The sequence below is a fragment of the Saccopteryx leptura genome, chromosome 6, assembly GCF_036850995.1.
Source record: "Saccopteryx leptura isolate mSacLep1 chromosome 6, mSacLep1_pri_phased_curated, whole genome shotgun sequence".
Taxonomy (NCBI): domain Eukaryota; kingdom Metazoa; phylum Chordata; class Mammalia; order Chiroptera; family Emballonuridae; genus Saccopteryx; species Saccopteryx leptura.
Window position 1 is genome coordinate 128,728,885 of NC_089508.1, and position 12,886 is coordinate 128,741,770.

General features: G+C 52.2%; 1 protein-coding gene across 9 annotated transcripts in view; it reads left to right on the plus strand.

Moving 5' to 3' along the window:
• The first annotated feature begins 167 nt into the window (after nt 1-167).
• Nucleotides 168-12,886, plus strand: part of PPCDC (phosphopantothenoylcysteine decarboxylase) — a 36,787-nt gene continuing 24,068 nt past the window's right edge. For 6 of the 9 annotated variants that reach the window (XM_066344772.1, XM_066344768.1, XM_066344776.1 and 3 more), the window contains exons 1-3: nt 172-231; nt 4,768-4,884; nt 6,181-6,389. In XM_066344772.1, coding sequence (XP_066200869.1) covers nt 4,839-4,884; nt 6,181-6,389 — 255 coding nt within the window. In that variant the 5' untranslated portion in view covers nt 172-231; nt 4,768-4,838. Of the gene's footprint in view, nt 265-330; nt 344-4,767; nt 4,885-6,180; nt 6,390-12,886 lie in introns of those variants that run through there. The other 3 variants (XM_066344769.1, XM_066344771.1, XM_066344774.1) reach the window with 3 other exon arrangements.

Here is a 12,886-nt window from a genome sequence, read left to right on the forward strand (position 1 = left end):
GGCGAGGAAGCCGGGCAAGTAGGCGAAAACCAGGCAGGGTTCACGGCGGCATGCCCTTAAATGGACTACGACTAACCGAGACGGAGGACGTACTACAACTCCCAGAAGGCCGCGCGACCACGTGGGTTGCCGGATGCTCTCGTGAGATCGCGCGCCAATTAGAGTCCGCTAGAAAAAGACCGAAGTACTGAGATATTTGAGGCTGCTGCCCCGAGACGCCTCCCGGCGAGGGTGAGGGGCTCGAACGGGCTCGGATCCTGGAGGGTTAGAGACGGGGTCCTCGCGGCGAGGCGCGAGGGGGGGAAGGGAAGCTTCATTGGTGGGCTTCGGGCTGCGCGTGTGAGTGTGACAGGCCCCACTCTCCTGCCTGTTCGCGGAGCGCGGCTCGCACGAGGGAGGGGCCGTGCGGCCTCCGGTGGGCAGCTCTGGTATGGCCGCGCCACTCCCAGGCTTGTGCTGCTGCTGGGCAAACTCCCCGTGCTGTTAACCCGGTGTCAAAGGCGGCCCTGCCGTGTCCCTGCACCCACTGCTTGCCTCCGGAAGAAAGAGCATCGTGATCCCGCCCGGACTCCCTGCGGCTAACTCAGGAAAGTTGGCGGATTAGGGAAAGGAGAGTTCCGGGGTGGGGCAGGTATCCCACAGACCGGCCCAGAAGGACGGACTAGCATTGGAAAATTTGGGCGAGGCCAGGTTGTTTTTTGTTTTTTTTTTCCATTTTTCCGAAGCTGGAAACGGAGAGGCAGTCCGACTCCCGCATGCGCCTGACCGGGATCCACCTGGCATGCCCACCAGGGGGTGATGCTCCGCCCCTCTGGGGCATCGCTCTGCTGCATCCAGAGCCATCCTAGCGCCTGAGGCAGAGGCCACAGAGCCATCCCCAGCACCCGGGCCATCTTTGCTCCAATGGAGCCTCAGCTGTGGGAGGGGAAGAGAGAGACAGAGAGGAAGGAGAGGGGGAGGGGTGGAGAAGCAGATGTGCGCTTCTCCTATGTGCCCTGGGCGGGAATCGAACCCGGGACTCCTGCACGCCAGGCCGACGCTCTACCACTGAGCAAACTGGCCAGGGCCGGCGAGGCCAGGTTTTGTCAGAGAACAAGTTGGGGCTGGGGTGTGTGTGTGTGTTAAGTATCGAAGGCCGGTGCAGAGCAGGAGAGAGTCCCATGCTGGGAGGTGCAGGTGTGTCTTGGGAGCAAGCGTTTCCCACATATCTCCCATGGCCGAGAGGGGGCAGCACTCAGCTCCTGGCTGGGGACGGGTGTGTGTGAATATAATCTATTCTAGACTCTATATCGACCTTTCTTTCCATCTATCTAGTTGTGCGTGAATCTTCTTTTCTTTACCTGTATCTGCCTCTCTTTCTTCATCCATCCATTCAGTCTATCCATGCCTCCCTCCATCTCTCCATCCCTCTTCCTTCCATCCCTCCCTCCATCCCTCCCTTCCTCTCTACATCCATCCATCCCAACCTGTGGCCTTGAGGAGGGTTGCCTAATGGGATTACAGGCACAGCCGTCAAGTGTGCCAGCTTCTGGTTTGGGAGAAGAGCAGTCTTAGAATGCTAAAGTCTTGAAGTGCTCCCTGAAGAGTTTTTTACTTTCTTTTTTTTGTATTTTTTGTATTTTTTTTTCTGAAGTTGGAAAGGGGGGGGGGGGGGGCGCAGGCAGACAGACAGACTCCCGCATGTGCCTGACTGGGATGCACCCGGCATGCCCACCAGGGAGCAATGCTCTGCCCATCTGGGGTGTTGCTCTGTTGCAACCAGAGCCATTCTAGCGCCTGAGGCAGAGGCCACAGAGCCATTCTCAGCGCCCGGGCCAACTTTGCTCCAATGGAGCCTTGGCTGTAGGAGGGGAAGAGAGAGACAGAGAGGAAGGAGAGGGGGAGGGGTGGAGAAGCAGATGGGTGCTTCTCCTGTGTGCCCTGGCTGGGAATCGAACCCGGGACTCCTGCACGCCAGGCCGACGCTCTACCACTGAGCCAACTGGCCAGGGCCTCCCTGAAGAGTTTCTTGCCTTTCCTTGGGGAAAGGGGTTCAACGTACCCTCCCACCTCTGGTGGCCATGGGCTTCCTTTCTATTGACTTTAGGTTTGCGGATAGGGTGACACTTTGAGGAACAACAAGTGGTTTATTATTGCTGGGGCAGAGTAGAATGTGTTGACTTGTGGGAGACAGGCCAGAGCAGAAGCCTGGGGCTGGTAGTGAGGAGGGGCTTGGGCACTAGGCTAAAGGATTCAAGCTCTTAATGTAGCCTAGATCTTTGCCCACCCACCCATATCCCTGAGCTTTGTCTTGCTCTTGTCCTGGGCCTCAGCCCCTCATTCCTGTGTTGTGCTGAGCTCATACCCTGTCTGGCTCTTTGTTCCGCTCGGGCTCCACACCTGGCCTTATGGTGACTGGCAGATTTCCCTGAAACCTTGACTTAACTCTGCCATCATTAAAGCTTATCAGAGGAGATTTACACAGCATGAATGAGCCTGACACAAACAGGCTCTTTGCTCTGTCTGGCCCTGCCTTTCTAAAGAACAGAGAAGCTACCATTTTTCTGGCTGTGGTTCACCTGCATGGCTTGTGCTCTGGTAGCCCGAGGCTCAGGAATTACAGCCTTCAGGCCTATAATCTCTGCTTGCCAACTCTTTCTACTGCTCAGGAGTTCCTTTTGAATACCAGCAGAGCCCAGGGAAATGAGGGGCTGTCTGCAGCTACTTGGGCTGTGCAAGTAGATGGTTCTAACAGGAAATGGATAGAGGGACAGGCTTACTAGTTTGGGATCTGATCTTTTGTGAGCAGAAAGAACTCCTGCCAGCTGTCACCTTCCTTGGGATTGTCAGATTGAATTGATGTGACCTTGATGTCAAATGTTGGTTAAATTATCCAACTTTCTATTCCTCAAATATAAATTCCCCTCCTCCCAACTTTTCTAGAAAGGTAGATAGGTTTTTCTCCTTAGCAAAGATTGTTCAATTGGCTAAGTAGTAAATCTTGGGCTGTCTCAACTATTATGTGGCATTGTTGAAGTCACCAACATGGATTCTTCTGCCCCAAGTTTAACTGATTGCTTTTTAATAACCTGTTCCTTAGGAATAATATCAGCTTGATGTGGTGGAGGTTCAGGGACTGCCGAGATGAAATTCACCTTCTGTTTTGTGGGAATCTGTCCTAGCATGAGCTGGTTGGGGTGGGACAGAATCAAGTTTTGAGATCCAGCAGATAGGTTTCCCTGGAGAGTTAGGAATGCGCCTTCATCACCTACTATGGGTGCTATTCAGCTTGCTGATTGGTTCTGGGAAGAAACTAGACAATAGGCCCTCTAGACCTTGCCAGTTGCTAACAGGCCCTGGAGTAGACACAGTTCTGCTGTGGGCAAGCAAGGCCCTGGTGCAGAGTAGAGATTGAGATTATTGGCAAATGGAACTTTGGGGGAGTCTTGCTGAAGGGAACTGGCCTGTGTTTAACCCCTGCTGAGAATGGTCTTGTCCTCTGGGAGACCCATCCAAGTAGGAGTGGGATAATGAACCCAAACATGATCCTCAGCTCATGCAGGTATGTGCCTGAGTCTTGGAAACAAATACTGGGCAAGCAGTCCTAGGGAGCCAAGGGGCCTGTGGAGTGAAAAGGAGACCCCTCTGAGTACGCAGCCGTGGAGGTCGCCATTGAGCAGCTCACACCCAGTTCCTCTTCAGGGCCTACCTTGGTATCCCCTTCTGCTGATTCTGCCCGTTTTAAGTGCATCTTCCGGGCCCTCTAGAATAAAGAGCCATTACCTCTGTCTTCTACATTGACTCAGAATGTTTCTGCTGAAAGAAGCTTCAAAGATGCTACCTTTGCATTTTCAGATGAAGAGATGAGTCCAAAGTGGGAAGTATTCTGGGCCAAGGTTGCATACCAAGTCTGGAGCACAGTCATGGTCAGGGCCCAGCACTTATGATTCTCAGGCCAGGTGTCTGTCCTCTGCCCCACACTGCCTCAGAGGATGCAGTTTATTATCCATTCAGCAGATGTTCAGGACCCACCAAGTGCCTGGTGGTTGGCAATTAGACCTGGCCACACATTCAGGGAGCTTGTTGGTGGCGGTGGTGGGGAAGTGGAGAGGGAGAGGCAAGGAAACCAGTGAACAAATTGAATAAATGATGACTAAAAAGGCGCATCCCAGAGCAAGACCTGCCTTAAATGATTTCAGATGTGACCCCTCTCTTCTCAACTCATCTACAGATTTCCCAAAGTCAGCGTCTGTCTTTTCACAGTTCTTTTGCCCAGAGCTAGATGTGATTGGTCCTTAGTGATGGTTGCTAAGAGAGTATGTCTTGCTGGTCCAGTGGAAGTTTTGGTGTGTCCACTCACTTCCAGCAGCATCTGAGGGCCAAAGGGATATACCAGGCATCTGGGCTCATGGGCTTTATGTTTGTCATATTCTGGGCTTGGATTTGTGGAGTCTGATTGACAGTCAGGGAGAGAAAGGCAGATCTCTTGGCCGCCGAGGGTTCCACCTCCTGGCATCCTGCCACTCCCTTGTCAGTGAGCCTGGCCCACTACAGTAACTTCTCACTTTGCACCTCCAATCTCACCACCACCATGGCTTCCTTCAAGCTGTCAAGAACACCATCTTTTCTCCTTTCTTCCCTCCCTCCCTCCCTCCCTCCCTCCCTCCCTTCCTTCCAGCAAGAGAGAGTGAGAGAAGGGAAAGAAATGAGAAGCATTAACATCAACTCATATATAGTTGTAGCACGTTAGTTGTTCATTAATTGCTTCTCATATGTGTCTTGACCCAGGGGCTCCAGCTGAGCCAGTGACTCCTTGCTCAAGCCAGTGACATTGGGCTCAAGCCTGTGACTATAGGATCATGTCTATGATTCCACGCTCAAGCCAGCAACCCCCTGCTCAAGTTGGTGAGTCGGCACTCAAGCTGGCAACATCAGGGTCCCGAACCTGGGACCTCAGTGTCCCAGGTTGATGCTCTGTCCACTATGCCACCACGGCTCAGGCAGTGCCATCTTTCTAGAATAGAAACTTGCCCTTGCCCTCACTGTCCTTTTTCATTTTTATTTATTTATTTATTTATTTATTTTTGTATTTTTCTGAAGTGAGTAGCAGGGGCAGGGGGGTGGCAGACAGACTCCTACATACACTCGACCAGGATCCACCCCTCATGCCCACCAGAAGGCGTTGCTCTGCTGCAATGAGAGCCATTCTAGTGCTTGAGGTGGAGGCCATGGAGCCACGCTCAGTGCCCGGGCCAACTTTGCTCCCTGGAGCCTTGGCTGTGGGAGGGGAAGAGAGAGAGAGAGAGAGAAAGGAGAGGGGGAAGGGTGCAGAAGCAGATGGGTGCTTCTGTATGCCCTGGCCAGGAATCGAACCTGAGACTTCCACACGCTGGGCCAGTGCTCTACCACTGAGCCAAGTGGCCAGGGCCTATTTTTTATCTTTTTATTTTTGACAGAGACAGAATCAGAGAGAGGAATAGACAGGGACAGACAGACAGGAACAGAGAGAGTTGAGAAGCATCAATCATTAGTTTTTCGTTGCGACACCTTAGTTTTCATTGATTGCTTTCTCATATGTGCCTTGACCGTGGGGCTACAGCAGACCGAGTAACCCCTTGCTTGAGCCAGCGACCTTGGGTCCAAGCTGGTGAGCTTTGCTCAAACCAGATGAGCCCGTGCTCAAGCTGGCGACCCTCGGGGTCTCGAACCTGGGTCTTCTGCATCCCAGTCCAACGCTCTGTCCACTGCGCCACCGCCTGGTCAGACGCCCTCACTGCCCTGACCCAACTTTGCAGCCTTACCTCCCCACTCCATCACCCTTTGGCCTCACTACTACATCTGCCACCCTTCTTTAGGCTTCGTCCCCTTCGTAAAACTGCTCCATTGTGCAGCGTTACTCTCCTCTCTGGAAAACTTACTTTGTCCTTTAGGACTCCACTTTAGAGTCAATTTTTTGGTCTCTGACTTCCTCAGACAGTCCTGGGCAACCACAGCCCCAGTGCAGACCTTCCTCACAGTGCTGGCCGAATTGCATTACAGCTGACCTGTGTGTAGCGAGGGGCTCTGGCCTTATCAGATTGTGTGCTCCCTGGGACTGCTGATCCCTCAGGGACCCCGCAGCCAGCCCAGGGTCGGACAGGGTGCTCATTGTGTTTCAGTTGAATGTGTAAATGACCTGAGCACCCCTTGTTCTGCTTTTAGATCCTGAACCCAGGCAGAGCGTTATGGAGTCCAGTCCTGGCAGGCTCCTGGGACTCAAAGCTGCCAGACCCCACGTGGAGCCAGGGGCCACATGTCCAACTGCTGCGCCCATGGCACAGAGACTGTTCCATGTTCTTGTGGGCGTCACTGGCAGTGTTGCAGCCCTAAAGTTGCCTCTTTTGGTGTCAAGGCTTATGGACATTCCTGGTGTGAGTATCCTTGCTAGATGACATCAGAGACATGCCATTCCTGTTGCTGGCCTATTTTTGTGCCGTGCATGGAGTACTTCTTTCTTAATTGTGGTGTTTGTGGATGTCTTCCATGTGCCATGAGGGGAATGCTGGCGGTAGAGACCTGTATACCAGTATAACCATAAGCTGGATTAGATGGTGTGGACAGGGCTTAAAGGACGACTGGGAAAGGAATGTTCTGGCCAAGGGATGGACTAAATTTCCATATGCTGAGCTGTGGTTCCCTGAGGTCCTGGCATGGGGCAGGGTGAACTGGGGAAGTGTGGCCGGTTCTTAGTGCAGCTGCTTTTACCCCGGCTTGTATGCTGTAGCCCTGTCCTCCTCCTCGGACACCATGGCTGTTCTATCAGTCCAAGTGCTTTTCTTGCTGCTCTAGTTTACACTTTGCTCCTTCAAGTGTTCAGAAATGCCCAGGGGCCCCTGCTTTGTGTTTGGGGTGGGAGTTAGCCTCCTGCCCTTGGCCAGAGCATCTCAACTTTATTCAGTTTTATATATTGGGTTTTTTGTGGGGTTTTTTTTTTTGACAGAGACAGAGAGTCAGAGAGAGGGACAGATAGGGACAGACAGACAGGAAGGGAGAGAGATGAGAAGCATCAATTATTTGTTGCGGCTCCTTAGTTGTTCACTCATTGCTTTCTCATATGTACCTTGACCAGGGGGCTCCAGCAGAGCGAGTGACCCCTTGCTCAAGCCAGCGACCTTTGGGCTCAAGCCAGCAACCATGGGGTCATGTCTATGATCCCACGCTCAAGCCAGCAACCCCGCACTTAAGCTGGTGAGTCTGCGCTCAAGCCAGTGACCTTGGGGTTTCAAACCTGGGTCCTCCGTATCCCAGTCTGATGCTCTATCCACTGCACCACCGCCTAGTCAGGCTATATTGGGGTTTTGAGGGCAGAGCCTTCTGTGGGAAAAGTTTAGCACTATAAACGGCAGGTAATAACCCCTTATTTTCTGGGATCCAGTGCCCTTCACTGGTCTGTTGGTCTCCCACTGCCCTGCCCTGATGGCCTTTGTTTGGCTGGCCCCTGCCAGGCTGCACGGCCCTCTCTGCCTTTTCAAATTCTGTACAAAAAACTCATGTAGAAGCCTTCCTAGCCCACCTCAGCCCATGGGTGTTTTGCTTGCTTCCTTTTAAAATTCTCATTTGATGTATTAAAGTGGTAAAATATTTTGTTTAGAAAAGCTATTGCAATAAAGGAGAGACTTCAGTATAAAACTGGGCTTAGCCCTGAATACAACAAGGAATGGTGGGGATTTATAGCCAAGGAACAACATCAGTGTCAGTGAATGGAAGAATCACTAAAAGGACATATCAGCAGTGATGGGGGATGCTGGCTACACCGTGCTGGCAGGATTCTTGCTGAAGCCAGGCAGGGTGGTCAGACAGGAAGGTTTCAAGGGATGAGCAGCCTGTTGTGGGTGGGGGCTTCTGGATTGACCAATTTAGCAGGATTCCTGCTCCTGAGGACAAGGATCCAAGATAGGCCTAGTTGAAAAAGTGGCTCACAGGAACCTGACTAGTTTGGTCAAGGAGAGACTTTTTTTTTAATTTAAGAAGAGAGGGGATAGTGAGAAAGACTATAGTGAAACCTGGGGCTGATGTTCAAATTAGCAGAGCACCTGGCTATGGGAGTAGAGGAGGGAGAGAAGGGAGGGGGAGAGGGAGGGGAGAGAAGCAGATGGTCTCTTCTCATGTGTTCTCTGACCGGGTATGGAACCTGGGATGTCTGCACACTGGGCCAACGCTTTATCCACTGAGTAACTGGCCAGGGACAAGGAGAGACTCTTCATCAAGACGTGGAACTGTCAGCTGCCTTTGACACTGCTCATCCTGTTGGACCCTTGATTTGTGGGGTGGTGTTAAGCCCCTGGGGCTCAGGGTGCTGTGTGCTTGCTTGTTACCTGCACAGTACCTGATGCAGGGGGTATAGGTAGATGTGCCTGGTATTTCCAGCAGGGGGCAGTGCTCACCTGCAGATAACCACGTTGGGATTCCAGACAGGAATTGGGAAATCTTTCAGTTTTTTTTTTGTGTGTTTTTTTTTGAGACAGAGAGGGAGTCAGAAAGAGGGATAGATAGGGACAGACAGACAGGAACAGGAACGGAGAGAGATGAGAAGCATATGTGCCTTGACCGTGGGGCTACAGCAGACCAAGGAAACCCCTTACTCAAGCCAGTGACCTTGGGTTCAAGCTGGTGAGCTTTTGCTCAAACCAGATGAGCCCGCGCTCAAGCTGGTGACCTCAGGGTCTCGAACCTGGGTCCTCTGCATCCCAGTCCAACGCTCTATCCACTGCACCACCACCTGGTCAGGCTCTTTCACTTTTTTACTTTCCACAAACTTCTACCCAGAAAGTCAGTCTCTCACCTCACCCCCCAGGCTGGGACAAGCAGTAAGCAGGCAGCCAGGGCTGCCAGCTAGGCCATAGGGGTAAAGAGAGGAGAGTCTCGTGGCTGCTCTGAGGGTAGGCACCGGTGCTGTTTGGGCAGGGTCACCTGGGGCCCTGCCACTGCTCATGTGCCCAGCACCATTGGTAGCAGCTGGCGAACTAGAGCTGTGCACATTGAAGGCCTGGAAGGGGTTGAAGTGAGACCGCCTTTGCTACTGACCCCCCTGACCCCAAGAGGGAATGTAGTTCCCTTTTCCCATAGCCCCAGAACAAGGAGATTTCTGGACTAGGGGTGGCTGGGGGTGGGGAGTCCTATCCCAGGAAACAGATGGGCAGCTTCTGAGCTCAGGAAAGTGGCAGCTCCATGCTTCCTGCCTTCCCTCCCACGCAGCTAGCGTTTAGGGGGATGTGAGGAAAGGGTGGCCTGGAGCAGGGCTTGGTTCTCCCTCTCTGGCTGGAGTTGAAGCCAAAAGTCAGGTAGTCAGAAAGGCTCTGACCTTGGGAGGAGGGATGTCCTGACTTCACCTCTTGGAGCCCGCTTCTTCTAGTTTAAAATTAGGATGACTACTACCCATCCCCTTGGGCTCTTGTCATGGTTGAGGGAGGGGGCCACAGATGAAACGGTTTGCCATCTTGTGCCAATAACTAGGCACAGCTCCTGGCATATGGAAGTACTTAACAGTGTGTTTCCTGTCCTGATTCTCTTTCCTTTGTTGTCATGTTCTTTGGGCTAGCCATATGGTGTGGGGTATTGGGGTCAGTGAGAAGACAGCACATGTGGGAGGAGTCATGGGGGCCACAGTCCACTTGCTTGAGTGAAGGCCCACATCCACGTCACCTTTGGCCATTTCTGGCCCTTTCATCCTGCAGGTGGACAGCTCCTCAGAGAGCCTGGGTTTGCTTGGTGGGGCCCTTGAGAGGTATTGGTAACCAAGGGGAATCTCTGGCTTGCCTTGTGTTGGCCCTGAGATAGTGCCTTTCCCCCAGGACTTGTTCATATTCCCTGATAGCACTGGTCTCCCCACTTCAGCATTGCTCCCCAGGGGCAGTCTTTGTCCCTTGACATTGTTCTTCTTAGCTCTGTCTAAGCCAAGGCTCCCTGAAGTTTACTGAGATTTTGACTAAGGAACAAGAAACTGGGATGAGGGCCCCAGGGAGCTGGGTGCTTCTGCAGAGCTGGCTCCTAACAACTCCTGAATCATTTGCCTCTGGGCATGCCAGTAGAGCCACTGACCTAGAGCTAGACCACCAACTGGAAGGGGGTGACAGAGAGGGGTGGGTCTGGCCTCAGGGCTCACATACCAGCAGTCTTGGAAGAGAGGCCACCAGTAGAGAAGCCTTGGAGCCCTTACATTTGTGGTGGGGGTGGGGAGCAGAGGCCAGCTCCACATCAAGAGGCAGCTGAGCACAGAGCATTTCCCACACTGGGACCCTGGGAAGTCAGTTTTTTATGGCCTTAGTTAGTTTTTGGCCCATCTCCACTATGTCTCTGGCACTAGTGACGGAACATTGTAGATGGGAAGGCACAGAGGACCAGGACCCAAAGGCAGCCTGAGAGAAGGTGCTGGGGGGAAGGAGCTTCTGGAGAGTTTGCAGTTCCCTGTCATGTAATTGGGCAGCAGTTGGTCTGAGTTGTCAGCATAGTAGGACTCTGCCCAGTGGTTGGCACCCTTCTCACTGGGGAGGAGAAGACGGACACCTCTAACTTAGCTAGGGCGGGCTTCAGTAGGCTGAGAGCCAGGAGGGAATTTCCAAAGGTAGAGAAAATCTTCCACTCAGGGAGCTGGCAGACTCCGGGGCTCATAATAGGTTAACTTTCTAGCATGCCCATGAGGACGTGCAGAGCCGTCAAGGGTGCATGAAGGAGGGCTCCGCTCACACATGGTGTGGAACACATTCTTTTCCTGGAGGAAGATCGGCAACGTCTAGAGAAGTCACAAACGTTGACAGTCCTCAGTTCACCCACAGGATGGAACCTTGTGGGATGTGTGGGTAAACATTACGTGTGTAAAGATGTTGATTATAGCATTATTATTTCAAAACAAAAACAAACAGGAAACAGAATGCCCAACTGTGGAGAGGTGTGCTGCAGTGGGCCAGTCACTCAATGTGTTCCATGGTAGTGGTTAAGAAGGACGCCTGGATGGGTCTCTGTGTTGATGTAGGACGATGCTTAAGATATAATATATATATATATATACACGAGTGAGCAAGGCGCTGTGCTTAGCACACCGCAGCACGCCACCCAACTCTCGTCCTATGGCCCGTTCCCATATGGCCAGTGGGCTAAGAATAGTTTTTTACTTTTTAAAATGGTTAGATCCTGACTAGGTGGTGGCACGGTGGATAGAGTGTTGGACTGGGATACGGAGGACCCAGGTTCAAAATCCCAGGGTTGCCAGCTTGAGCGCAGACTCATCTGGCTTGAGTGCAGGCTCACCAGCTTGAGCATAGGGTCACTGGCTTGAGTGTGGGATCATAGATATGACCCAATGGTCGCTGGCTTTAGGCCAAAGGTCACTGGCTTGAGCAAGGGGTCACTTGTTCTGCTGGAGCCCCCCCACCCCACCCTGGTCAAGGCACATATGAGAAAGCAATTCGTGAACAACTAAGTTGCCACAACGAAGAACTGATTGTTCCCATCTCTCTCTCTTCCTGTCTGTCTGTCCCTATCTGTCGTCCCCCCTTCACAAAAATAAATAAATGGTTAGAAAAACTAAAAGAAGATGATTTGGTGCCATGTGAAAGTACATAACATTCAGATTTCAGGGTCCATCATGCTTCATTGAACCATAGCCACATTCGGTCACCAACACATTGCTAATGACTGCAGTCTTGCTGCTGGGGTGTGGAGTAGTTGCAGCAATGTCTAAAATAGCTTCTGACTCTTTATAGAAATATGCTGCTCACAGAAATTAGGGGATATTTCAAAATGAATATGAAATGATAAAATGTCCCCTAATTTTTGTAAGCAGTATAGTTGCTGGCCCACACATGTAGCTTGATTCCTTCTGTACAGTCACAGGTCTGAGTGACTGCCTGCGGTTTGTCCCCAGCAGTTACCCTGGTAGAGGGATGGAAGAAAAGAAACAAGGAAGTGAGCCTTGCATTTTTCATTTTGTGTCATTCTGTTGGGTTTTAACACAGTGCATATTTATGTTATTTTTGAAGTCAGTTGGGGCTTTTGGTGGGGATATATGGAACATTTTTTGTAACTTTATGCTTTTTTTTTTTTTTTTTTCCCCCACCGAGGAAAGGAAAGCAGGAGAAACAAGGCCTAGTGTGAGGTTTTTCTTTCCAGGTAGGGGCCACCCACTTGCTCTGGGGTCCTGCTGTGGAAACTTGGTTCTCTCATCTGTAGTGCTCCAAGTCACTGAGGCCTCTGCTGGCCTGGCTGGCCCCTTCCTCCCCAGCCTGCTTCTCGATGGAGTGAGCTCTGCCAGCTGTGGTTCTAGGGCAGCCAGCCCTGGGCTGAGGGGCCCCAGGCCCCAGAGCCTTCCTTGATACCCCAGAACAACATCCCCATGGAGAGCCTGTGAGGTACGTCTCTCTGGTTTAGTTCTTGAGAGTGCACTTGCTGGGGAAGGGCACAGAGGGAATGGCAGCTCGGTCCCACTTCAGTGGCAGGATGGGCTGGAACAACCAGAACACCCACTCCCACAGGAAGCCCCTTTCGGGGTAGAGCCTGGTGGAAATGGCAGAGGTCACAGAAGGGTTGGGATGGCACAGGGTGCTAGGTGGGCCCCTGGCAGCCACGTGGTACAAATGGTCCACGGCTCAGAAAGGGAGACGGAGTCTGAGAGGAAGGAGATGTTACTTGAGATCTCCAGCGAGTGAGTTGGCAAAACTGGAGCCCGAGGCCACGTTTCCTGACTCCTTTCAGTGCGTGAACTTGAGTCGCTCGAGTCTGGAGCGGGGGCATTCTCTGCTTGAGCTAACTGCAGCTGAGGACGAGAACCTCCAGGAACTGTGGACTCTTGCCTGATCTGCCTTACTTTATGGTCAGGGGTTATAGATACCCACCCACCTATTAAACTGAGTTCTTTTTTTCCTGAGGGCACAGC